The sequence below is a fragment of the Mastomys coucha genome, unplaced genomic scaffold, assembly GCF_008632895.1.
Source record: "Mastomys coucha isolate ucsf_1 unplaced genomic scaffold, UCSF_Mcou_1 pScaffold23, whole genome shotgun sequence".
NCBI classification, from domain to species: domain Eukaryota; kingdom Metazoa; phylum Chordata; class Mammalia; order Rodentia; family Muridae; genus Mastomys; species Mastomys coucha.
The window spans coordinates 94,391,748-94,418,585 of record NW_022196906.1 but is presented as its reverse complement, the minus strand read 5'-3'; the positions used below and the strand labels follow the sequence as shown (position 1 = coordinate 94,418,585).

Below are 26,838 nucleotides of genomic sequence, written 5' to 3'. Positions count from 1 at the left end.
AAAGAAATCAACTCCTAAAAGTTTTCCTCTGACCACCATTTGTACTATGGGACATGCTCACACACACCTAAGAAAGCCAGTAAACAAACAAACAAACAAACAAACAAGTAAGCAAACTAACTTTTTAGTTACAAGAATAAGGTTTACTGTAAAAACTCCAGGTTGATCTCCCTCCCCTCAACATCTCCTAATGATTTAAACTCTTAAGAAATCATCCAAAAACAATAAAAGTAGTGGTCCTTATAGGACAAACTAGGGAGAAAAATAAAATTAAATTTACATAGAGCCTAAAAATTAGAAAACAAGCACTATGGTAACACTCTTTTTTTATGAGCTGTGGGAAATATCAAAAATACTGAGACTGCAGAGCCTCTCCTAAAATGAAGATACAGTGAGGACTGTAGTTAAATGACAAAGAAATAAGTCTTGGAAAAATAAGCTCCTATTTACATAAGGACTGGTGGTGATTGCAACCCTGATTGACAAACTGAATATAATACTATAAAACTAGGAGAATCAGAACTACGAGAAGTGAGCTGCTAATAAATTCATGAACCACAGAAACAGCAATACTACTAATAATGTTTTTAATCACTGAACTACAGAATAACATCAAAACAACAGTAAACATGTAGTTTTAATTCATCATGAATTTAATGTACAATATCAAAAAATCCATATTTAAAAGAATTTAAAGCACTGGGTTTTCTTTTTTTTGGGGGGGGCGGGTAATGTGTGAATGTGTATAGGTGCACATGTATGGTTACTAGCATCAGATAGCCTCTTCAATCACTCTCTACCTTCTGTTGAGGCAAACCGTCACTGAATCTAACATCAGAGATTTTGAGCAGTCTGGCTAGCCAGCATGCTCCAAGGATTCCCTGTCTTTACTTCTTGCTGTAGGGATGACAGGCAGGATTTCCTGCATACCCAGCATTCTATGTAGCTTCTGGGGATCTAAAATCCATTCCTCATGTTAGCACAGCAAGCATTTTCTCTTACAAGCCATCACCTCCCCAACTCTGATTATGTTCTTTAAATAAAAGGAAGACAACAACACTTTAATTTCAAGTGATTTTTATGAATGATTCAAAAATTTTACTAACAGTTTATTAAACAAAACAGCAAACACTAATAAAGTCATGCATGAATTTCCAAATGTGATTAATCATGAGTGAATAAATTCAAGATCATTCTCACCTTTCTAAAAAAACTACAAGAAAAAAAGAACTAAAACCAAATTATATATTAATAAAAAAAACCAAATGATAGAACTGGAGAGATGGCATAGTGGTTAAGAGCACTGACTGCTCTTCCAGAGGTCCTGAGTTCAAATCCCAGGAACCACTTGGTGGCTCACAACCATCCGTAATGAGATCTGATGCCCTCTTCTGGGATGTCTGAAAACAGCAAGAGTATACTTACATATAATAAATACATAAATCTTAAAAAAATTAACCAACTGATATATAATATAATAACAATAACATAATAACATGGTTATTCAAGAAAACAGGTTGAAAACAGCATCAAAGAAGGAAAGGGTGGATCAGCAAGATGTAAGATGTCTTAGAACGTAAAGGTGCTTCCTGCCAGGACTGATGAAATATGGCTTTGATAGCTGAATCAGTATGGTTAAAAACAACCAAGACCCGGGCAGTGGTGGCACACACCTTTAATCCCAGCACTTAGGAGGCAGAGGAAGGCGAATTTCTGTGTTTGAGGCCAGCCTGATCTAAATAGTGAGTTCTAGGACAGCCTATACAGAGAAACCCTGTCTCAGGGGGGTGGGGGTGGGGAGGGGACCACACCAAAAAAAACCTACAAACAAGTCACACAAGTTGTCTACTGATTTCAACAAACTTGTTTTGGAAAGTGTGTGTGTGTGTATGTGTCTATGTGTGTGTATGTATACATACATATGTGTATATAAATACACAGATATATAAACACACATGTATGTATATATACATAAATACACATGAAAAAATTCATTGTTTTTCATAGCTGAGGCTTACTCTATTGTGTAAATGTACCATATTTTCTGTATCTATTCCTCTGTTGAGGGACATCTGGATTCTTTCCAGCTTCTGGCTATTATGAATGAGGCTGCAATGAACACAGTGGAGCATATCTCCTTATTACATGTTGGAGCATCTTCTGGATATATGCCCAGGAGTAGTATAGCTGGTCCTCTGGTACTACTACATCCAATTTCTGCAGGAACTGCCAAACTGATTTCCAGAGTGGTTGTACCAGCTTGCAAACCCACCAGCAATGAAGGAGTGTTCCTCTTTCTCCACAACCTCTCCAGCATCTGCTGTCACCTGAGTTTTTTATCCTAGCCATTCTGACTGGTGTGAGGTGGAATCTCAGGGTTGTTTTGATTTGCATTTCCATGATGACTAAGGATGTTGAACATTTCTTTAGGTGCTTCTCAGCCATTCAGTATTCAGTCAGCTGAGAGTTCTTTCTGTAGTTCTGCACCCCATTTTCTAATAGTGTTATTTGGGCTCAGGAGTCTAACTTCTTGAGTTATTTGTATAGATTGGATATTAGCCCTCTAGAAGATGTAAGATTCACAAAGGTCTTTTCCCAATTTGTTGGTTGCCGTTTTGTGCTATTGACTGTGTTTTTTGCCTTACAGAAACTTTACAATTTTATGAGATTCCATTTGTCAATTCTTGATCTTAGAGCATAAGCTATTGGTGTTCTGTTCAAGAAATTTTCCCCTGTGCTCATGTGCTCGAGGCTCATCCCAACTTTCTTTTCTATTAGCTTCAGTGTATCTGGTTTTATGTGGAGGTCCTTGATCCACTTGAACTTGTACAAGGAGATTGGAATGGATCAATTTGCATTCTTCTACATGCTAACCTCCAGTTCAGCCAGCACCGTTTGATGAAAATGCTGTCTTTTTTCCACTGGATGGTTTTAGCTCCTTTGTCAAAGATCAAGTAACCATAGGTGTGTGGGTTCATTTCTGGGTCTTCAATTCTATTCCACTGATCTACCTCCCTGTCACTGTACCAATACCATGCAGTTATTATCACAATTGCTCTGTAGTACTGCTTAAGGTCTGGGATGGTGATTCCACCAGAGGTTCTTTTATTGTTGAGGATAGTTTTGGCTATTCTGGGTTTTAAGTTGTTCCAGATGAATTTGCCAATTGCTCTTTCTAAGTCTATGAAGAATTGAGTTGGAATTTTGATGGTGATTGCATTGAATCTGTTGATTGCTTTCGACAAGATGGCCATTTTTACTATATTAATCCTGCCAATCCATGAGCATGAGAGATCTCTCCATCTTCTAAGATCTTCAATTTCCTTCTTCAGAGACTTGAAGTTCTTGTCAAACAGATCATTACTTGCTTAGAGTCACACCAAGGTATTTTATATTATTTGTGACTATTGTGAAGGGTGTTGTTTCCCTAATTTCTTTCTCAGCCTGTTTATCCTTTGTGTATAGGAAGGCCTCTGATCTGCTTGAGTTAATTTTATATCCAGCTACTTTGCTAAAGTTGTTTATCAGGTTTAGGAGCTCTCTGGTGGAACTTTTGGGGTCACTTAAGTATACTATCATATCATCAGCAAATAGTGATAATTTGACTTCTTCCTTTCCAATTCGTATCCCTTTGATCTCCTTTTGTTGCCTAATTGCTCTGGCTAGGACTTCAAGTACAATATTGAATAGGTAGGGAGAGAGTGGGCAGCCTTGTCTAGTCCCTGATTTTAGTGGGATTGCTTCAAGTTTCTCTGTATATTGCTTTTACTATGTTTAGGTATGGGCCTTGAATTCCTGATCTTTCCAAGATTTTTATCATGAAGGGATGTTGGATTTTGTCAAATGCTTTCTCAGCATCTAATGAGATGATATGTTATTTTTCTTTGAGTTTGTTTATGTAGTGAATTACGTTGATGGATTTCTGTATATTTAACCATCTCTGCATCACTGGGATGAAGCCTATTTGGTGATGATAGATGATCGTTTGATGCATTCTTGGATTAGGTTTGCAAGAATTTTATTTCATATTTTTGCATCGATATTCATAAGGGATATTGGTCTGAAGTTTTCTTTCTTTTTTTTTAAATATTTATTTATTATTATATGTAAGTACACTGTAGCTGTTCTCAGACACACCTGGAGAGGGCATCAGATCTCATTAAGGATGGTTGTGAGCCACCATGTGGTTGCTGGGATTTGAACTCATAACCTCTGGAAGAGCAGTCGATGCTCTTAACCACTGAGCCATCTCACCAACCACTGAAGTTTTCTTTCTTTGTTAGATCTTTCTGTGATTTAATTATGAGAATAATTGTGGCTTCATAGAACAAATTGGGTAGAGTCCTTTTTGTTTCTATTTCGTGGAATAGTTTGAGGAGTATTGGTATTAGGTCTTCTTTGAAGGTCTGATAAAACTCTGGACTAAACCCGTCAGGTCCTGGGCTTTTTTTGGTTGGAGACTATTAATGACACTTTCTATTTCATTAGAAGATATGTGACTGTTTAGACCATTTATCTAGTCTTGATTTAACCTTCGTACCTGGTATCTGTCTAAAAAATTGTCCATTTCATCCAGATTTTCCAGTTTTGTTGAGTATAGGTTTTTGTAGTAGGATCTCATGATTTTTTTGGATTTCTTCAGTGTCTATTGTTATGTCTCCCTTTTCATTTCTGACCTTGTTTATTAGGATACTGTCTCTGTGCCCTCTAGTTAGTCTGGCTAAGGATTTATCTATTTTGTTGATTTTCTCAAAGAACCAGCTCCTGCTTTGGTTGATTCTTTGTACAATTCTTTTTCTTTCTATTTGGTTGATTTCAGCCCTGAGTTTGATTATTTCCTGCCTTTCACTCCTCTTGGGTGAATTTGCTTCTTTTTATTCTAGAGCTTTCAGATGTGCTGTCAAATTGCTGGTGTATACTCTCTCCAGTTTCTTTTTGGAGGCATTTAAAGCTATTAGTTTTCCTCTTAGGACTGCTTTCATTGTGTCCCATAAGTTTGGGTATGTTGTAGCTTCATTTTCATTAAACTCTAGGAATTCTTTAACTTCTTTCTTTATTGCTTCCATGACCAAGTTATCAATGAACAGAGTGTTGTTAAGCTTTCACATGTATGTGGGCGTTCTATTGTTTATGTTGTCATTGAGGAGCAGCCTTAGTCCATGGTAATCTGATAGGATATAAGGAATTATTTCAATCTTCTTGTATCTGCTGTGGCCTCATTTGTGACCAATTATATGGTCAATTTTGGAGAAGGTGTCTTTTCTTGGTGTGATTCTATAGATACCTGTTAAATCCGTTTCATAAGTTCTGTTCGTCTCACTGTGTCTTTGTTTAGTTTCTGTTTCCACGATCTGTCCATTGCAAAGAGTGGGGTGTTGAAATCTCCCACTATTATTGTGTGCAGTGCAATGTGTGCTTTGAGCTTTAGTAAGTTCTTTTTATGAATGTAGATGCCCTTGCATTTGGTGCATAGAGGTTCTACATAGTAGAAAAAGCAAGAAAGTAATCTTCCAACAAAACTAAAGATAGCCACATGAACAGAATTCTAAAGATAGCCACATGAACAGAATTCCAACTCTAACAACAAAAATAACAGGAAGCACCAATTACTTTTCCATAATATCTATTAATATCAATGGACTCAATTACCCAATAAAATGGAATGGTATTAACAGTATTATTATCGCGAGCATAGACACACACATATACACACACACACACACACACACACACACACACACACACACACAAAATCAGACTGATATGTAAACAGGAACATTTGTTGTTACAGGAAACCCACCTCAGTAACAAAGATAGACACTACCTCAGAATAAAAGGCTGGAATAGAATTTTCCAAGTCAATGGTCCCAAGAAAAAAACTGAAGTAGCCATTCTAATATTGAATAAAATCGACTTTCACCCTAAAGTGATGAAAAAAGACAAGGAGGGACACTTCATACTCATCAAAGGGATGATCTACGAAGATGAACTCTCAATTCTGGGTGTGGTTTTTTAATCAAGGCCATTTAGATGGGGAGTCTAGAGAGGCTTTTTCAATCAACAGGGTTTTCTCCTACTTCATGTTAGCCTCTGGAATGATGTTAACAGTATTATTATCGCGCACATACACTCCCACACCCACACAAACACAGCCACACACACAGCTGCCCTGAGCCAAATCTACCATAAATGGTGTTTTCTCAGTTTTGTTCCTCCTTTATCCAAGAGACATTGGGGGATTAGAGCTTTGGTCTCTGTACTGGCTGGTTTTGTGTGTCAACTTGACACAAGCTGGACTTATCAGAGAGAAAGGAGCCTCCCTTGAGGAAATGCCTCCATGAGATCCAGGTATAAGGCATTTTCTCAATTAGTAATCAAGGGGGTAGGGCCCACTGTGGGTGGTGCCATCCCTGGGCTGGTATGCATCTTAAGTAGTCACAGACAAAGGAAATGATAAAATGTCCTTGGAAATTACAATGTTAAATTTGGAGGCGGCATCGGTGTTTCATGGGTAGTGACTGTTCACTGGGCGACTTTTAATGTAATGACTTCCAAGAAGCAGCCTGCGGATATTCCTAACGCTTTGTTCACTACAAGTTACTTAATAAGCCCCAAGTAAAACAATGGAAATGTACATAGCACTATTAGTTCATACATGATTGAAGTATATCAAGATACATAAATTTAACTTTTATGTCCATAAACTGTCCATTTGTCCATTTTACTGTTTGTTGAAATAACACCTCTCCTACATATTCTTTACTTGACTCAAATAAATTAACCTGAGATCAAGATGGAGAGAGACGACTGAGCTGAATGTCTTTACTAAAATTACAATAAATTTTGTCAAACTTGAAAAAAAAAAGAAAAGAAAAGAAAAAAAGAAAGCTGAACAAGCCAGGGGAAGAAAGCCAGTAAGCAACATCTCTCCATGGGCTCTGTATCAGCTCCTGTTTCCTGACCTGCAGGAGTTCCAGTCTTGACTTTCTTTGGTGATGAACAGCAATTTGAATGTGTAAGCCGAATAAGCCCTTTCCTCCCCAACTTGCTCCTTGGTCAAGATGCTTGTGCAGGAATACAAACGCTAACAAAGATAGTCTCTAAATTTTCAGAAACTGCCCAATCCACTTAACCTACAAGCATGCCACCTGGCTGTTTGGAACACTTCACAGAGGGGAATTGAGATCTTTGTTTTTGCTATTTTCCTCCTGCCCTTGGTTTGGTCCTACTGGTTTGGTATACTTCTGAAATTCACTTTATGTTACATTTGTGGCTTCTTTTTTCCATATAACATTATCCCAGGAGCCAAAAATAAATCAAAGTTGTAAAAACAAATAAATAAGCAAACAACAATCTCTAAAACGAGTAAAACTATACTGATTAGCCTGAAAGTTGCCAGGCATGAACAAGTGTACATGAAGATTAGGAGAGCAAAGAAATTTGCTATAAAATTAAAACGCCTAAGAGACAGGAAAACATTATGTATGGCAACTGAAGAGGTGATAAGTAGATGTACACATTTATACAAAGTCATTCATCTGAAAAATGAAATGTCAATATTTATATAAGTTGTATCTTTGATCCATTAATTTTCCTAATCTTAAGAAAAAATTTAAATCACTCAAGGTGGTTTTAAAAACTGGGGGAAAAAAAAAATCACCTCTTCTTAGAAAGCCCACCCTGTGGGTTCTTCCATCAATTCTGCAACTCAGAACTTCAGAAACATTAACAACCTAAAACCTTACAAACCTAATGATGTATAGGCAAGGGGAATATAAGAAAGAAAAAAAGAGTGGATAATGCTAACAATACTACTGCAATACTTAACACATCCTGCAATACATATCCCAGACTTTCATAATGTAAGAATGCTGAAATAATGCTCTATTCAACTTCCATGACTGATATGCCAAGCTCAAGCATGGTATTTTTGCCTGCATTTTCTTTTCCCTCCTTCCTTCTTTTTTTTTTTTTTCTTTTTGGTTTTTCGAGACAGGGTTTCTCTGTATAGTCCTGGCTGCCCTGGAACTAACTCTGTAGACCAGGCTGGCCTTGTACTCAGAAATCTGCCTGCCTCTGCCTCCCAAGTGCTGGGATTAAAGGTGTGCGCCACCACTGCTTGGCTTTTTTTTTCAATGAAATACTTATAAGAGATCAGAAAGAAGATATTTTGAATGTTAACATTGTGAGAGACAAGAAAAGAGTAAACAGCAATGAAAATGCTAGGAAGAGAAGCTTAGGGTTCTTATCTTTACAGGGACTATCAAATATAAATAACCCTACTAATAACTGAAATGTCAAAGGCCATAATTTTAAAAAAACATATGGATGTTGAGGTAGTATTATAACAAGAAAACCCTTGCATACACTTGCACAGAGTAATATTCCAAATAATTATCCTTAATTTTTAACTGGTCACGTGTCTCCACAAATGACTAAATAAATGCCTTTTAAGAAAAGCTATCTCCAGATTGCTACAACACTCTTTCCATTCCTAAAGTAATACTTTATTTTACATGTGTTTCTTCAATAAACTGGTTTTTACACCAACAATTTACTGCATCTAGAGACAATTTTCTGATCTCTCGCTTTCTGTAATTTACCTGAGTGGATGTAAGTAATTTTCAAAGTTCAATTCAATTCAGTACAAAATTTTTACACTATCTAACATGGCAATACATATCTTATATACCTAGTAACTCACTCATTTTTGAAAAACAAAGGACTGCAAACACAATGACTTATTAAAATTTTAATTCCATTAGTTGTTTCAAAAACTCCTGACATCCTGACATTTTTCTTATTGAAAATTTCTATAAAAAGGAAAAAAAGCATTGCTGAAACTGAATTATTGGGACCAAATTAAAGAGGCAATCTGAAGATGTTTGATTTGGAGCTTTTTAATTTTTCATATTAATTTCTTTGTATGTAAATATTTGTATGTATGTGTGTGTGAGCAATCAGAGGAAAGGTTGCAAAAGTCAGTTCTTTTCTTTTCACTATGTATTGTCCCAAGGATCAAACACAGATTGCTGGGTGTGAAAACAAGCACCTTGACCCTCTGAGCCATCTTTTGGGGCTTGTATTCTGGTTTATAAAGATGTGTATGTCACCTTTGGCATGCTCATACATGCCCATAATCTCAGGTGAACCTGAAGATATAACAAGACCATGCCAGAGGGAGGGGACAAGGTTACAAACATATTTGTGAATGTATTTATAATATTCAACATTCATAGAACATAAATTCCAAAAAAGAGAAAAATTGGTATTAAATAGTATTCTTTAAAACATTAAAAACTTATCTGAGACAATCTTGAACTAATTACGTAATCACCATCCTAAACAATTGATTTTAACACACACACACACACACACACACACACACACACACACACCTTTTTTAAAAGAAATCTGTAAGATTATTTGATATTGTCTTTACAGTAAGGAAATATTTCAAATAATAGCAATAATTTAAACCTTGTTTTAACAATGAAGAATTCTCAAATTATAAATAATAGCAGCAATCTAAAGGTTGGTAATAACTTAGGATAAGTTGGTCATGCACACCTGTAATCCTAACACTCAGCTATTATAGGTTTCTGAATTTGATTTCATCTCAAGCTACAGACAAAAACTATCTCTAAATAAAAATGATTACAAATGATAATGAGAACAAGGCTTCATGCAACCTCTGTGATATGAAAATTTTCAATTATCAAAATTACAAATTTACAAATTCAATGGCACTGATTACTCATACTGAACCACTCAGAAAAACTTTTAAGGGTCTCAAATAATTTACAAGTATTGATTGAATCAATGCAATAGAAAAAAATTAAGAAAAACTCACACACCATTTATAAAGATCAGCTGCACATTAAATTTGCCCAACTATTTTTTCTCTTACTGTACAGATGAGAAAACTAAGACCTCTAAATAGAAACTTGCAAACAGATTTTGCTAGTTAATTGACCTACTTTGGAAAACTGGAAAGGACTAACTACTATTTATTTTTAATTATTAAGGGCTCCATTGAGCTATAATACAAAAATGTCGGCCAGGATTGATAAAGAATTATGTATAGAATAAATGAATATACTCACAAAAGAGATATTGAAACACATGTTATATATTAAAATATTCAAATATTATTGAAAAGGTATGTAGCAATCTGAAAAGTATTGTTACCTTCCAGAATAATCAAATTTATGGGACTGACAGCTAAGGAGATGAGGAATATAAAAAGAATTTTTTTTTTAATGTAAGTGGCTACAAGTGCACTAGGTACATGCCTGGAACCAGCAAAGGCCACAAGAAGACATCAGATCCCCTGTAAGTGGAATTCAGATGACTGGGATCTTGCAAGTAGGTATAAGAGATTGAACCTGGATATTTTATATTACTTGTGACTATTGTGAAGGGTGTCTTTTCTTGGTGTGACTCTAACCAAACAAGGGAAAGATCTGTATGACAAGAACTTCAAGTCTGTGAAGAAAGAAATTAAAGACCTCAGAAAATAAAAACATCTTCTATGCTCAAGGATTGGCAGGATTAACATAGTAAAAATGGCCATCTTAACAAAAGCAATCTACAGATTCAATGCAATCCCCATCAAAAAGTCCAACACAATTCTTCATTGAGATAGAAAGAGCAATTCTCAAATTTATCTGGAATAACAAAAAAATCCTGGGATAGAGAAAACCATTCTCAACAATAAAACAACTTCTGGGGGAATCACCATCCCTGACCTCAAGCTGTACTACAGAGAAATAGTGATAAAAACCCGCATAATATTGGTACAGAGACAAACAGGTAGATCAAAGGAATAGAATTCAAGACCCAAAAATAAACCCAAATACCTATGGTCACTTTCAACAAATGGTACTGGCTCAAGTGGCAGTTGGCATGTACAAAAATGAAAATTGGTCCATTTTTATCTCCTTGTAAAAAGCCCAAGTTGAAGTGGATCAAGGACCTCCACACAAAACTAGATATACTGAATCTAACAAAAGAGAAAGTGGTAAAGAACCTCAAACACATGGGCACAGGGAAAAATTTTCTGAGCAGAACACCAATGGCTTATGCTCTAAGATTAACAAGCGACAAATGGGACCTCATAAAATTGAAAACCTTCTATAAGGCAAAGGGCACTGTCAATAGGACAAAACTGCAACCAACAGATTGGGAAAAGATCTTTACCAACCCTACATCCGATAGAAGGCTAATATCCAATATATACAGAGAACTCAAGAAGTTAGACTCCAAAAAACCAAATAACCCTATTTAAAAGTGGGGTATAGAGCTAAACAGAGAATTCTCAACAGAGGAATCTCACTTAAAAAGAAATGTTCAACACTCTTAGTTATCAGGGAAATACTAATCAAAACAACTCTGAGATTCCACCTCACATAAATCAGAATGGCTAAGAGCAAAACCTCTGGTGACAGCAGATGCTAACAAAGATGTGGAGAAACAGGAACGCTCCTCCACTGCTAGTGGGACTGCAAGCTGGTACAACCACTCTGGAAAGCAATCTGGCGGCTCCTCAGAAAATTGGAAATAGTTCTTCCCAAATACCCATTATACCACTCCTGGGCATATACTCAAAAGATTCTTCAACATATAACAAGGACATATGCTCTACTATACTCATACATAGCAGCCTTATTTATAATAGCCAGAAGCTGGAAACAAACCAGATATCCCTCAACAGAAGAATGGATACAGAAAATGTGGTACATTTACGCAACAAAGTACTAACTCGGCTATTAAAAACAATAACTTCATGAAATTCACAGGCAAATGGATGAAACTAGAAAATATCATCCTGAGTGATGTAACACAGAAACAAAAGAACACAAACAATAAGTACTCACTGATTAGTGTATTTTAGCCCAAAAGCTCAGAATATCCATGACACATCCCACAAGCCATATACAGCTTAAGATAAAGGAAGATGAAAGTGTAGGTGCTTCAATCCTACATAGAACAGGGAACAAAATAATCACAGTAGCTAAAGGGAGAGAGGGACCTGGGACAAAAGTGGGGGTGAGAAAAACAGGGGGTGGAAGAAACAGGTATTGGAAGGGACAGGAGAGAAGTACAGAGAATCAGGAAATTGAATAGAAACAAGTAGCAGAGGTGGGTAGGGAGCTACAGGTAGCCAGTATAAAGTCCCATACTCTAGGGATGTGAGAGACTCCCAGGAGCCAGTGGCAATGACTTCAGCTGAAATACCCAACAAAGGGGAGATACAACCTGTAGAGACGACCCCCAGTAGATAGGCACAGCCCCCAGTTGAGGGATGGGGCCACCCATGCATCTCAAAAATTTTAACCCAGAAATGTTCCTGTCCAAAGGAAAGACAGGGACAAAAAATGAAACAGAGATTGAAGGATAGGTCATTCAGAGACAATCACACCTAAGAATCTATCCCATCTGCAGGCACCACCCTCAATCCCCATTATTACTAATGCCAAGAAGTGCTTGCCAACAGGAGCCACCTGAGAAATACAGATGCATATACTGACAGCCAATCATCAGACTGAGCAAGGAGACCACAATAGAAGGACTGAAGGACTGAAGGAGAGGAAGGAGATTGAAACCCCACAAGAACAACAATATTAGCTAACCAGATCACACAGAGTTTCCAAGGACTAAACCAAGAACCAAAGAGTATTCATGGAAGGAGCCAAGACTCCAGATAAAAATGTAGCAGAGAATGGCCTTATCTGAATAGGAGGAGAGGTCTTTGGTCCTGTGGAGACTTGATGCCCCAGTGTAGGGGGTTGCTAGAGGGGTCAGGTGGGAGTGAGTGAATAGGTGGAGGAGCACCCTCATAGACAGAAAAAGGGAGGGGAGAGAGAGAGGATGGGATTGGGGGTTGGTGGAGGAGTAACTGGGCAGGGTGATATCATTTGAAATGTTAACGAATAAAATGATTAATAAAATAAAATTGAAAAAAAATTTATTGATCCTGGATCCATTGAGCTCTCTGTTTAGTGCTACTCCTGTCTCCACTTCTACTTCTTTAAAAGATTAAGCAAATTCTTATAAATTATAAATATAGAATGTTTGTCACAGGCTCATTGAAACCTTGGCCCACTGTTACTTGTCCTGTTTTGGGAACTGCAAGAAATTTTAGCAGTTGAGGCCTAAGGTAAGGATCCAGTCACTGCAGTTAATCTTATAGAGATTATGTATATATTCTTCCAGCCTCTTATTTTCTTTTTATGCTTCCTTAATGCCATGAAATGGATACCCTATATCATGTATTTCTATAGCCATTATAAAATTCAATGCCTTACTGAACAGTAACAGAGAGAATTGACCATGAACAGAAAATTCTGAAGTTGTAAGTCAATGTAAATTTTTCCTGCCTGTAATGAAAATTGCCCAACCTAGAAAATTAGAATGAAGGGTTATGACTGTAACAAAACCTCATCACTGAGTTCAGAACCTTTTGGAACATGTTTGTGGGGCCTCAGGCTAGAGGCCTAAAATGTAAGAAATACAAAGTGGAAGTTTTGAGCAGAAACGGGAGTAAACTGTGGAGAAAACTGTGCTCATGAGGAAACAGGACTGTATTTGGGAATTAGACCAGATATCAATCATGTTATGGTGGGGGGATGGAAGGAGAGGAAGACACTGTTTTGTTTTGTCAATGATATGAAATTTTATGGAAGGATAAATTTAAAGATGTCAAAATAATTGATTTGATATAGAAAAGTTGAAGCCCAAATTCAGGTGCTTACTAGCTGATGAAGTAGAAATAAGAGGCGGAAAAAAAAAACCTAGAAATATCATGGAAAACTTTGATCATGGCAAAGAGAAACCTGTAAATTTGCTTTAATGATGCCAATTGAGGAAAGTTTAGACAGAAGCTCAGCACCTGAGCATTAGGAAACCTTAAAAGCATTTCAACAATACACTAGTTCTCACATGGGGCAAACTCAAGAATGATGCAAATAATGCCAGGAATCACTGGTCACAAAGGTTTACCTAGGAAGTTGTTTCCTCAAGATAATTTTACTAAATTCAGTTGCTCAGGCATTCAGGAAGCTGTTGAAACTACAGTCTAAGCCAGGCTATGGCTCAAGCTGCATGATGACAATGATCATGGTGCTGCTTTTTAAAAGATTCAGAGGGCTATTGAGATGGCTCATCGGTTAAGAGTACTGATTGCTCTTCTGGAGGGCATGAGTTCAGATCCCACATGGTGGCTCACAACCATCCGAAATGAGAAACAAACAAACAAACAAAACAGGCCAATTTGAGTTTGAGGCCAGCCTGGTCTACAGAGTGAGTTCCAGGACAGCCAGGGCTACACAGAGAAACCCTGTCTCGAAAACAACAACAGGAAGGAAGGAAGGAAGGAAGGAAGGAAGGAAGGAAGGAAGGAAGGAAGGAAGGAAGGAAGGAAGGAAAGAAGGAAAGAAGGAAAGAAGGAAAGAAGGAAAGAAGGAAGAAAAGGGGTCAGAGTGAGTGGGAGAAAGGAAAGGGGTTAGGGGGGCGGGGAATAAAAGATACAGAAAGGAAGACTATAAGCATCACAGACACAACTACGCATATTTCAAAGAAAAGCCAGGAAGGCTGGACAATTTATGACAAGTTTCAAATTTCTGCATGCAGCACCTAAGAAGGAATGTATGAAGCTAGGAGACAGAAGGTGAAGACCTCCAAAACTTAAAAACCAACAAGATATGGAATTTTGGTCTTGAAAAGACAGCAGATAAAGTTCAGTCAGAAAGAGAGGTGGGGAGGGGCAGGAGAATGGAGAAGAGATAGACAAGGAGAGAGGAAAGATATGAGGTAGGGTAGGGGAAAGGAAAGGGAAGGAAGAAGAGGGGAGAGGAGAAAGGGGAAAGAATGGAAAGAAACTACAAACTGCAGAAGTGCAAGGCTGAAGAGGTGGAGCTTCCCCAGGCAAATGGACCTCATGTTATGCCCCGATGCCTGGATATCAGATATGGATCTAAAAGATTTAATATCTGCCCAGTTGGCTTTCAGTCTTACTTTAAGTCCCTCCTACCTCCTATACCTATCTTTTAAAATAGAACTGTTTCCTCTATGCCACTATATGTTGTATGAATACAAATTTCTTTTTGATATTAAGGGCACTAAGAAGAAAGACACTGGACTTGAGTATATGAATGAAAATAGATCTGGTAACACCATAGTGACTCGTAAGAAATGGACTGACTACTTTTGCATTACGAAATTAACATCTAGTGAGAAGGGTAGAAGGTTGTAATTTGAATATGCAATGTCCCTCACAGGTCCATGATGAAGCCTTGATCCCCAGCTTGAGGAGCTACCATTTTAGACATCCTGAAAATTCTAACGAGTGGTGGTTACCTGGAGGAAGACATCACTAAGGAGGTTAACTTTGAAATTATATCTTGCTCTGGACCCTTTCTGTTAACACTCCTACCTAATGTCTGGCCACTATAAACTAAGCAGCCTTTGCTACAATTGTCAGCTGACATTATATTCTGTATTTTCTTGGAATCAAAGAAGTAGTAGCCAACCATGATCCAAAGCAATGACCATGAACAAAAGTAAAACTATCCTGACTTCCATTTCTGATAGGTATTAGTTACAGAAAGGAAAGAATAACAGTAACAAAACATCTTAAAAGGCACCTGTGGAGCCTTTATTAATCTGCATTCATTGAAAGGTAGCAGTATAAAAACCCAAGACGAATTTACCAGAATGAAAGTTTTATGGTTAATTATTTTTACTATCATATGAAGATTAATAAAAAAAAATTCTAACCTAAAAACTACAGCAGTGAAACATATCCTTTGATAATTATCACTATGTATAAAGGCTAGTGGTCATATTAATAATCAAAACAGAGTAAAAATCCTCTAGCCCCAGGCAGTGGTGATGCTTGCCTTTAATCTCAGCACTTGGGAGGCAGAGGCAGGCAGATTTCTGATTTCGAGGCCAGCCTGGTCTACAGAGTGAGTCCTACAGAGAGGACAGCCAGGGCTATACAGAGAAACCTGCCTCGAAAAAACAATCAATCAAACAAATCCTCTAACATTCCAATTTGGTTGGAATATATTTTGGTAGCAAAATCTTTGAAATAATAGTGTTTTTCAGCTTCATTTTTTATTAGCATGGTGCACAGCAAAATGTACATAGTCTCTATGAAACTCAAATAACTTTAGTTAACTACCTTTTTGTTCAGAGTTGAATCAATTTTCCTACAAATAAAATGACTTCATTCTTTTTATGACTATAAAACAAAGTCCTGCTGAATACAAAAACCATATTTTCCTTATCCATCTCTCTGTTGCTGAACTCCTAGTCTAGCACCATAACTTAGCAACAGTGAACAGCGCTGCAATAAGCATTGGTGTGCTAGCACCTGTGTGGTGTGCATATCTTTGGGTAATGTCTAGAAGGAGTAATTTGGTCATAAGTTTAATCATCTACCTTTATTTTTTTTTTTTTTGTGGACCTTGATTTCCATAGTGTCTAGATTAGTTTGCATTCTTAAGAGGATTTGTAACTCAAGAATTCCCTTTTGTCCATTTCCTTGTCAATAGTTATTATGTGTTTTCTTGATTACTGACATTCTGGAAGAAGACAGAATCTCAATGCATGCTTCATTTGCATTTCCCTGAGGAATAGTCATACTGAAATTTGTTTTTATGTTTATATATGCCATTTATACTTCATCTTGAGAGCTGATTCATTCTCTGCTCAATGCTTTAAATTCTAGAGCCTGGAGAATGTATAGCACACTGAAGTTTAAAAAGACATTCATATAAGAAACAATATAGAGATAAGAAAAACATATTCAAGAAAATAACAAGCTAAATCTTGTACATTATGTTTATAGTTCATAAAAAGCTGAGTCAATACTTAGCCTATTTTTACCACTGCTCTTAACCAGAAGTCCATGAAGTGATAGGACGTTTTCTTGGGTTGTCGGTTTTGGTAGAACTCTAGAAACTCCCTAGAACTCTAATGGAACCTGGACTTCTACATACCTGTGTTTCCAGGTTAAAACAGTGTTTGGAAAATTGGAACCTGTTTTTTTTTTTTTCTTAGAACCAGAAAAATTACTGTAGCAGTTACCTAACCAACTATACCTAGTCTTCAATCTAAAGTAGAGATGATTAGGCTCAACAGCACTAAATATCCTTATCCAGAATATACTGTATTTACCAGAAAGAGAATGGAATGAAGTAATCAGAAGAAACATGGGAACAAGTAAACTCACATACCTCTGCATGTAAACCATATTATGGGCTAGAGAACCACAACTGTGTCACCTCTGTATGTAGAACCTTATATACTGTCCAGAAGTAGGAATTGTATTCTTTGATGCTTCTTGTCCATTTTGAGCTTTACTACCCCTAAGTTCTATACTAGCAGGGACCTGACCCTTTGTAAATTTCCAACTAAAATAAAAGTGCATAAATGTGACAGTTACATTAAAAAATTAAAGATAGGAAAGTAGAGACAGGTAAATTCTTGCTACTTGATACTATAACAATATTGCCAATAACATTTTAAGTTTCAAGTTTTTAACAACACTACATATTCAGCACTACTGAAACCTATGTGTGATGAAATATACTACTACTACCTAATATACTAGAAAGAAGCATTCCCAATAGTAAAGGTCTTTCAAGGGTTTTGTGTATGAATCAGCCTCTTATTTCAAAGATTAAAGTCACAGATTGTTAATAAGTATCTGCCATTATGGTGTTGAAGGGATACTGCAGTCAAATACTAGGACAAACTTTTGGTGGTCTCTCTTTCATGTTTGCTTTATCTAGGCTTACATGAGCTGTAAATCAAAATAAAACAGGGAAAGACTGCCAAAGATATCAATGAATTTGGTAGAGGAAACCTTCAAAAAAGCAAAGTTGTACTAAGACTATTAAAACTGGAAAGAACTCACTAAAGAAATAATGAGCATACAATAAATGCAGGACTGATCATCTAGTAAGGCAATGGCTTTGAGCATCTTTCTAATGTACTAAGAAGGGAAGCTGGGGGAATGTAGAGAAAAAGGCACATTCTGGTTGCTTTCTAACAAATATTTGCAACAAAAATTTTTAAGTAGATTGGAATGCATGTAAATTACCTGGGTTATGTGTGCAATAATGGGGTAAAAATAAAAAAATATTATGAGGATATTTTATAAAATATGTAATTTTTAGAATAGCTTTAAAGTTGTGATTTTACCTTCACTGATGTGTCTGTCTCTAGATGGCAGTCTATACTTTGTAACATTCCTAGTTAAAATATGAATATATTCCTTCCTTGGTAAGAATGAAGATGGTTGTACATTATATTAGTAAACTATCATCTATTATTTTGGATCACTAAGAAGTAGGCTCTGCAGAGACTAAAAGGAAGGACAATTCAGAGACTGCTCCACCTAGGAATCCTTCCCATATTCAATCATCAAATCTAGACACTATTGTGGATGCCAACAAGTACTGGATGACAGAAGCTTGAGAAAGCTGTCTCCTGAGAGGCTCTGACAGTACCTGACTAATACAGAAGTAGACGCTCACAGCCATCCATTGGACTGAGTATAGGGTCCCCAATGAAGGAGCTAGAGAAAGGACCCAAGGAGCTGAAGGGTTTGCAGCCCCTTAGGATGAAAAAACAATATGAACTAACTAGTACCCTCAGAGCTCCCAGGAACTAAAACTCCAACCAAAGAATACACATGGGAGGAACTCATGGCTCCAGCAGCATGTGTATAGTAGAGGATGGCCAAACCGGTCATCAATGAGAGGAGAGGCCCTTGCCTTGTGAAGGTTCTATGCCCCAGTGTAGGAAAATGCCAGGTCCAGTAAGCAGGAGAGGGTGGGATGGTGAGCAGGGAGAGGGGGGAGGGAAACAGGAGATTGTTTTAGTTTTGGGTTTGTTTCTTTTTGTTTGTTTGTTTTTTTTGACACAGGGTTTCTCTGTGTACCCCTGGCTGTCCTGGTACTCACTCTGTAGACCAGGCTGGCCTCGAACTCAGAAATCCGCCTGACTCTGCCTCCCAAGTGCTGGGATTAAAGGCGTGCACCACCACTGCCTATAGGTTTGTTTCTTTTTTCATTTTCTTATTTTATTTTTTTGAGGGGAGCCTGGGAAAGGACATATTGTAAATAAAAAAAATCTAATAAAAAAATATCATGAAAGCAAAGAAGAAGAAGAAGAAGAAGAAGAAGAAGAAGAAGAAGAAGAAGAAGAAGAAGAAGAAGAAGAAGAAGAAGAAGAAGAAGAAGAAGAAGAAGAGGAAGGTGGTGGTGGTGGCGGCGGCGGCTCTGTTAGTGGGTTCTACTACCCATTCTCATCATTTTAGACCCAAACATGTTTATCTCAAAGTGGCCTCTGAAGCCCTTCTCAGGGAAGGAGTTAAGACTCCTAACTGCACCAGGGAGGAGAGAACAGCAAAACAGCACAGAGTAAAACTATTATCATTATTTATCTCAGGATAAGAAGGACTTGTAGTGAGTAAGAAAAGATTAAATTCAGTCATGGGAGTAAACTAGAGAACTGAATTACGCAATTCTCAGCTTGACCAGGTACCGCAGAGAAGGACTACAGGCAGGAAGCCCCTGAGACAGTTGGTCACACCATACACCAAGACCTCCAGCACAGACAGGCATCCTTCAGCATAACACCCACCTTCACCTGAGAAAGACATGACATTCCACTTACACTGCCAATTTTAACTGTGAACCCCTACTGCCTCCAAAGGACCACCTGTACAACCTGGACAGCCCTCCAAGGAATTCTGAACATTAGCAGAACAATCTACTACACTAACAGAAAGGTTTGCTCCTAGGCTGAGAAATCAAATCTTTTGGTAGCTGAGCTGGGAATACTTCAGAAACCATATTTAACTATCAAGAGTTGCCCCCAAGTTGATTCCATAGCATCAGGTACCTGATCCACAATCAGACCAAATGGGGTAATAAAAAAAAAAAAAGAAAAGAAAAGAAAATCCAAAGGTGAGACCAAATAGACATACCAAGAAATTCTACAGATAATGTAACTCCAGATGCCTAGATCCTATGACAAGAATATGAAACACAAATAACCAAAACAATTTGTCTACTTCAAGAAATTTGCACCCCATAATACTCCCTGACAAAACCAACTTTGCTAACACATAAAACAATGATTTCATAGCACACAATACTATCAACCACATTATCTTTTTGGTTTGTCCTATCCTGATTTGTTTTTATTTTATATTATTATTATTTTAGATATCTGCTTGTATTCTAATCCACAAAGAAAGTGTGGATTTTGGTGGATGGAAAACTGAGACCAGAATATATTATATTAAAACCCCTATTTTCAGGTTGGAAAGATGGCTCAGCAGTTAAGAGCACTGACTACTCTTCCAGAGGTTCTGAGTTCAATTTCCAGCAACCACATGGTGGCTTACAACCATCTGTAATGGGATCCAATAACTTCTTCTGGAGTGTATGAAGACAGCGACAGTGTACTCATATACAATAAGCAAACAAACAAACAAAATCTGTTTTTTATTCTACTTTCAATTTTAAATAAATGACAATTACTTCAAAACTTCAAAATTAGATACTCAAAGAGAATATGAATGTTAAAATGAAGACCACAAAGCAACAACTGAATAAATTAATGAAAAATAATCAAGATATGAAAATAGAATTTGAAAAAAGAATCTCTAAAGAAAAGCTAACCTTAAATAAAACACAAAACCACAAACTCAGAAAGTGAAACATAAATTTCAAAGGACCGTCTCGCCAACAGACTGGATCAACTAAGAGAGAGATTATCAGTTCTTAAAAACAAATTAGAAGATTCCACAAAGTCTAAGAAAACCCATGAAAGGAACATGAGGAATTCTGGAACACTATAAAAGATAAACCTAGAAATCATAGGTATCTAAGAGAAGAAAACCAGTCAAAGGCATAAGAATATTTTCAATAAAGTCTCAAAAGAATACTTTTTTTAAAAAAGATTTATTTATTTATTACATATAAGTACACTGTAGCTGTCTTCAGACATACCAGAAGAGGGCATCAGATCTCATTACAGATGGCCGTGAGCAACCATGTGGTTACTGGGATTTGAACTCATGTCCTCTGGAAGAGCAGTCAGTGCTCTTAACCACAGAGCCATTTCTCCATTCCCAAGAATACTTTTCAAATCTAGGAAGGAGTTACCTATGAGGGTACAAAGGGCACACAGAACACCAAGTGGACAGAACCAGAAAACAAGCTTCCTAACTTCAATTAATATGTATTAGTATGTTTTGAAATGCCTGTAATAATTTTGATTTCAATAAAATAGTAAATGTAAGAAATAAAGAAATAAATACAAGATGTAATGAGGAAGCAGAGAGATGACTACGTGTGCTCAAAATTTTGTCCTCCTTTTGCTGACTGCAGTGCCCCAGTATGATGATGTCACCCACATTAATGGTGGATCTACTCTCTTCAGCTTTCTAGAAATGTCCTTACAGAAATACCCAGAGGTGATTCCAAAATGGTTCTAAATTAGATGAAGCTGACAAGAATAACCACAACATTCATTTTGTCAAAAATGTGAACAGCTATGAGGATAGATGAAAAATTGACAAGTAGAACAGAAAATTTGTGATGAGAAAAAAAGCAACTCAGAAACAATGCAAATTTTAGTTTTTCTTGACAATTTTGAAAGAAATACAAGAAACGTATTGCTATTTGGACAGGTAACACTGATCAGGAAAGGAGTAAGTATCCTTAAAACATAGACCATTTGCTCTGCCAAAAATAATGAAAACACAATTCAAGTATGAATTCTCTGACTAGTGGTGCATGATGTTACACTGCTGAACTGACAGGTTCAATAAACAGCATTTATTTCACAACTGTGTACCTCGACATCCTGAACACTGGATAAAAAAGTTGATTAAATCCAGAAGTGCGATGTCCCTGTCTTGTTTATAGGATTCAATCCAGTCATCCACCACGGACTATAGAAAAAAAAAAACAAAACACAAAAATGATTTTAGAAAATTTTACATCACACTAAACAGATCTTTAAAAAAGCTTGTGTGTATGTGAAATTAATTAAATAAAACAATCACTTACCTGAAACTATTGTTCTGTTGTCAAATAAAAGCAGACTTCTCTATTTATAAGGCTAATAAGAGTTTCGTTACTAGATCTCAATAGAGCAAAAGACATAACTAGCCTTAAAATCCCACAAAGATTACTAGTAAACAAATAAAACTGTTTAACGTATAAAATTAAAATTAACTTATACATAGATAAGGGATTCCTAAGTTTAGCAAACTTAATCCACTAGTAGTGTACATAAAAAAATGCACACCAAGTTTAACAAACATAATTTTTTGAGTAATGCAACAATTAGTCAGTATTTGTAAATCAAATAATTGAATCAAAATTTTAAGAAAATTGCTATACTACTAGATCTCAAAAGGCATCTAATAAACATGACACCAATATCTAAAACAAATGTTTCAATACAACTGAGCTTGTATGAATTCTTCTTTAATAAAGACAAAGAGTACATGGTCTTTTTGTTAAAATACTTCAAATAACCAGAGCAAGGCACTCATTCAATATAGCCATTATGTCTGCATTGAATGCAAACATTAGTGGCACACTGGTAAAGAACAGCGGAAAAATAAAACACCAAATTTAACGTTCTTCAGTGTGCACCTTCCTATATCTGGCTCATGTTTAATTCTGTTGAATAATACTAATTAAATAAACTCTGGATCAACAAAAAGGGAGAGTACTAGGAGGAACAAGAAGAAAGAACAGGGGAGAAAAAAGTGAGATAGTGATTTGCAGGAAAAATGATAAGGATCAGATATAGTGAGGATAATAAAGGATGGTGACACAAAAAAAGTATAATGTGTAATACATGTGAAAATAACTCCATTAAAAAAAGAGGAACAAACTCTACTAAAGTGATTCAACAAAATACAATGACAGGATAACTGAAAATTCACTTACAAAGTAACTTAATAAAATTAGCAAGTTAGGAAACTAATGGGTGACTAAAAAGCCCTGAATTGCTTTAAAATATTTAGTATTAGCTTAATAAGTTTTTTGTTTTCCTAATATTGGAAAAAAATTAACATCCTAATGGCAATCTAATGTTTGGGATTTTATTGAGAGGAAGTAGTTGTATTGTTTTAATGGAAATATATAAAATCAATCTTTTAAAAATTTCTATACCAAAATATATTTATATGCAGTGAAACACATAAAATTTAATTATGTATTGATAAAATGTTATGATTCCACAGATGTATAATCATAATCAGATGAGGAAATAAAGCATTTCCAGAATTGAAATAACTTCTCAGTCTCCCTTCCTGTATGTAATCCTCTCCAGCCCCAAACTATTATGATGTTTATAATCAGAAATAAATGTGAGATGAGTAAATTTTAAAATTCATATGTGTATCACCCTTCTAGAAAAACTGTAGTGTGCACACATTAATGTTGTTTCTATAAGTGGTATTACAAACAAAAGTGATTCTTATGAACATAACTGTATATACTTGTTCATGTTCATATCTTTGTTCTATTTCCAACATAACTAGTAAAGTTGTTAATATACAAAATAAACATGTCAAAATTATCTAGTTTCTTTTCTACTGATGTGATAAAAATACCCTGAACTAAGAAGAACAGGCTATTGGCTCATAATACTGTTTCAGTACATCTTCCCAGGGAAGACAACGCAGTAGGACTTGGAGCCAACTGCTCACATAACATCCACTGTCAAATACAGAAAGCAAGAAATTAACACATGTTTGCACTGCTCAACTTGTCCTCTCAAGACTCTGGAGTCAGTCTAGGGCTTGGTCCATTAAATGGTGCAGCCAGCATTTAAGATAGGTCTTCAGAACTCAATATAATTGTGAAAATCTCTCACAGCCATGCCCAAGACTAACCTGATGCAAACAATTCCACATTTAGATTCCTTTCCAAGACAATCCTAGAACATATCAAGTGGACAATTAAAACCAACCATCACAGAGTATGACCAGCTTATGCAAACCAAAAGAAAAAGTACAATGCAAATATAGTACATTTTACACTACCCAAAATAAGTGAGATTCAGGAATATCTGATTTCTAGAGTCCTAATGTCAATACAAATACTAAGTATTTTCAATTCTGTGACTTAAAACCATATGGTTGTACATGTTTTTCCTTCCATGACTCTACTGAGAACTGCCTTCTTTCAAATAAAGAGAAGATATTTAGTACTTAAATTTATCCAGCAGCACCATGTTGACACCAAAGAAGTTTTGCTTTAAAAGTAAACAAAAATTAGATTATAATGATAAAAGAGGCTGAAAAACAAGAGAGTGGATATGTTGACTATTCAGCTCTACTTCATGTGGCAGACACTGTGTGATAAAGATGGTGAAAAGTAGAAGTGGAAAGCTGTACTGCTTCTAAGATATAGATATAGAGTCAAAGCAAAAATGCTTTATGCTATAGGTAATAAATAAAATGAAGCAGAAAACATCACATCTACATTGGCCTACAAACTGTGAAAGAACACTGCATTACTGTTTAGTCCTGAAAAATGACAGAATCAATTTATGTTATTACAAGTTACACGACACATAAGGAGGACTGGAGCACTGAACCTTGTAGTGCAAATATAAAAACTTACTAGGAACCTACTGAATAGAAAATATATCAGAAATAATAGATGGATAACAAAAAAGTACCAGACACAGAAAACTTAGGCTATCACAAAGAAGATAATTCAATCTTAGAAAATAGCTTTATAAATAAAATGCTTAAATAGGTAAAATTATCTAGAAGTGAATGAAATGATGTTACTAAAAAGCTCAGAGAAGCCAGATGTTTAAAACCCAGCACTTGGGAGGCAGACAAAGGAGCATCTCTGTGAGTTCAAGGCCAGCCTGGTCTACAAAGCATGTACCAGGACAGCCAGAGCTGCATAGGGACAACCTATTCCCCCAAAATAAATAAATAAAATAAGGCCCAAAGACGTGGGGAGTGTGACAGGGTTCTAAGTAACTAAACCCCAGAGAGGAATAACACTTTCTAGATTTTAAAACATTACCAGATATCAGTATAACTGGATGAATAACAGATATAAAGAGAAAAGCAATGGTAGAGAACAAAAGAGATGAATGAAGGGGAAGAACAAAAGTATGTATCCATGTAAGATATCTTACAACCAAACTGTCAAACTGTTGAAAATGTATAGGAAAGAGGAAAAGTCTTATACAGACAGAACATACATATGGGGGAGTAAATTAAAGAACATGAAATAAAAGAGAAAAGTTCAAATGAAAGAACATATATAATTTATGACCTGTGAATAAGATGAGTAAAGTAGATTCAAAGAAGGAACCACTTTTCTCCTTTTGTCAAATCTTATAGGGAGATTTTTCAGTTTTAGAGATAGTTTAATAGAACTGAAATTAAAATGTAATTATGTTGCTTTTCCCTTTCCTTTCATGCTCTGACTGAAATTCCCCAGGCATACTGTCCCCCACCAAGTTCATGGCCTGTTTTTTAAATTGTTGTTGCTTATGTATATGTGTGTATACATATTCCTAAATATATAATTATAATCTGTTGAAACCACGTAATGTTATGTCTATGTATATGAGTTTATGGCTGACCACTTGGTTTTAGACAACCAGTTTGGGGCTTTTTCCTGAAAGGAACTATTTTTTGTACACTCAATATTTTTTAGTTGACAAATTATAAAATTTTTAAAGAATTTCCAATGGTAGCAGTATGACCCAACATTAGCCAAATGGAATAAATTATTTCAAAAGAAAGACATTTTTCACAATCAACTGAATACCATTCAAATAAGCAACAAAAAGTAACTGATGGCTACATGTGTAGTATTTCTAAGAAGTGTGAAGTTGTCATGTGAAAGATGCCTTAGGATTAGATGAATGTATATATATATTCATCATACATACATGTATGTATGTATATACATACATATAGTGTATGTATATTTAAGACATACAGTATCAAAACTATAATTTTAAAAGTATAGGATAATTCACTGGAGAAACTTACTTTACATAGTTCTATTTTCTAAAATGGTTCATATCTTTGAGACAACAGCAAAATAATTCACTAACTACAGATAAAGTTCCTTCAGTTGGTGAGAGGATTTTACAAGTGAATGGACTTTTACACCACTTAATTCAACACTTCTAATTGAATTAACCTTGATATAACATTACAGTAAGCAGCTAGGCTCCTCTCTACCGGGTGAAATAAAATGAGTAGAAAATGTGGCATTATGGAAATAAGCACTGTCAAAGTAGCCAAGCTACAGTCTTTTCTCCAAATAATTCACCAAAACCCACTTCCAGACAGCCAGCACTCAGCCTACCACCAAATTCAGTCTTCTGCTACTTTTTCACATAAACTTAAGAGACATGAAAGATATCATCAACACTATGAACTCTGTATACACAAGAAACAAATATTGTTAGGGTTGTACATGAGCATTTATTCTCTGGAAAACAACTAGCTTAAGAAAAAATCTCTCCAAATGTCTGCGCTCTTATATACAGTATTCTCAAAAATACTGTATTCCTGCATGAATAATCAAAAACATAACAACCATGACAGCCAGCTGAAGTCAGTTGTACATAATCCCCTGATCTCACTTTCTAGCAGTGAGATCAGATCACCTTTCTATCTGGAGGAGCCTTGCAGGATACCAAGACCATCCTGCTTCCATACAGGCCTACAGAGCACCAAGAGTAACCTGCCCTGAATCCCTTCTCAGTCAGGTCCATCCAGTGCACAAAAGACTGAGG

General features: G+C 36.2%; 1 protein-coding gene across 1 annotated transcript in view; it reads right to left on the bottom strand.

Moving 5' to 3' along the window:
• Positions 1-26,838, bottom strand: part of Stag1 (stromal antigen 1) — a 268,526-nt gene that overhangs the window by 187,794 nt on the left and 53,894 nt on the right. Inside the window, exon 4 of the mRNA XM_031346345.1 lies at positions 21,889-21,985. Coding sequence (XP_031202205.1) covers positions 21,889-21,985 — 97 coding nt within the window. The remainder of the gene's footprint in view (positions 1-21,888; positions 21,986-26,838) is intronic.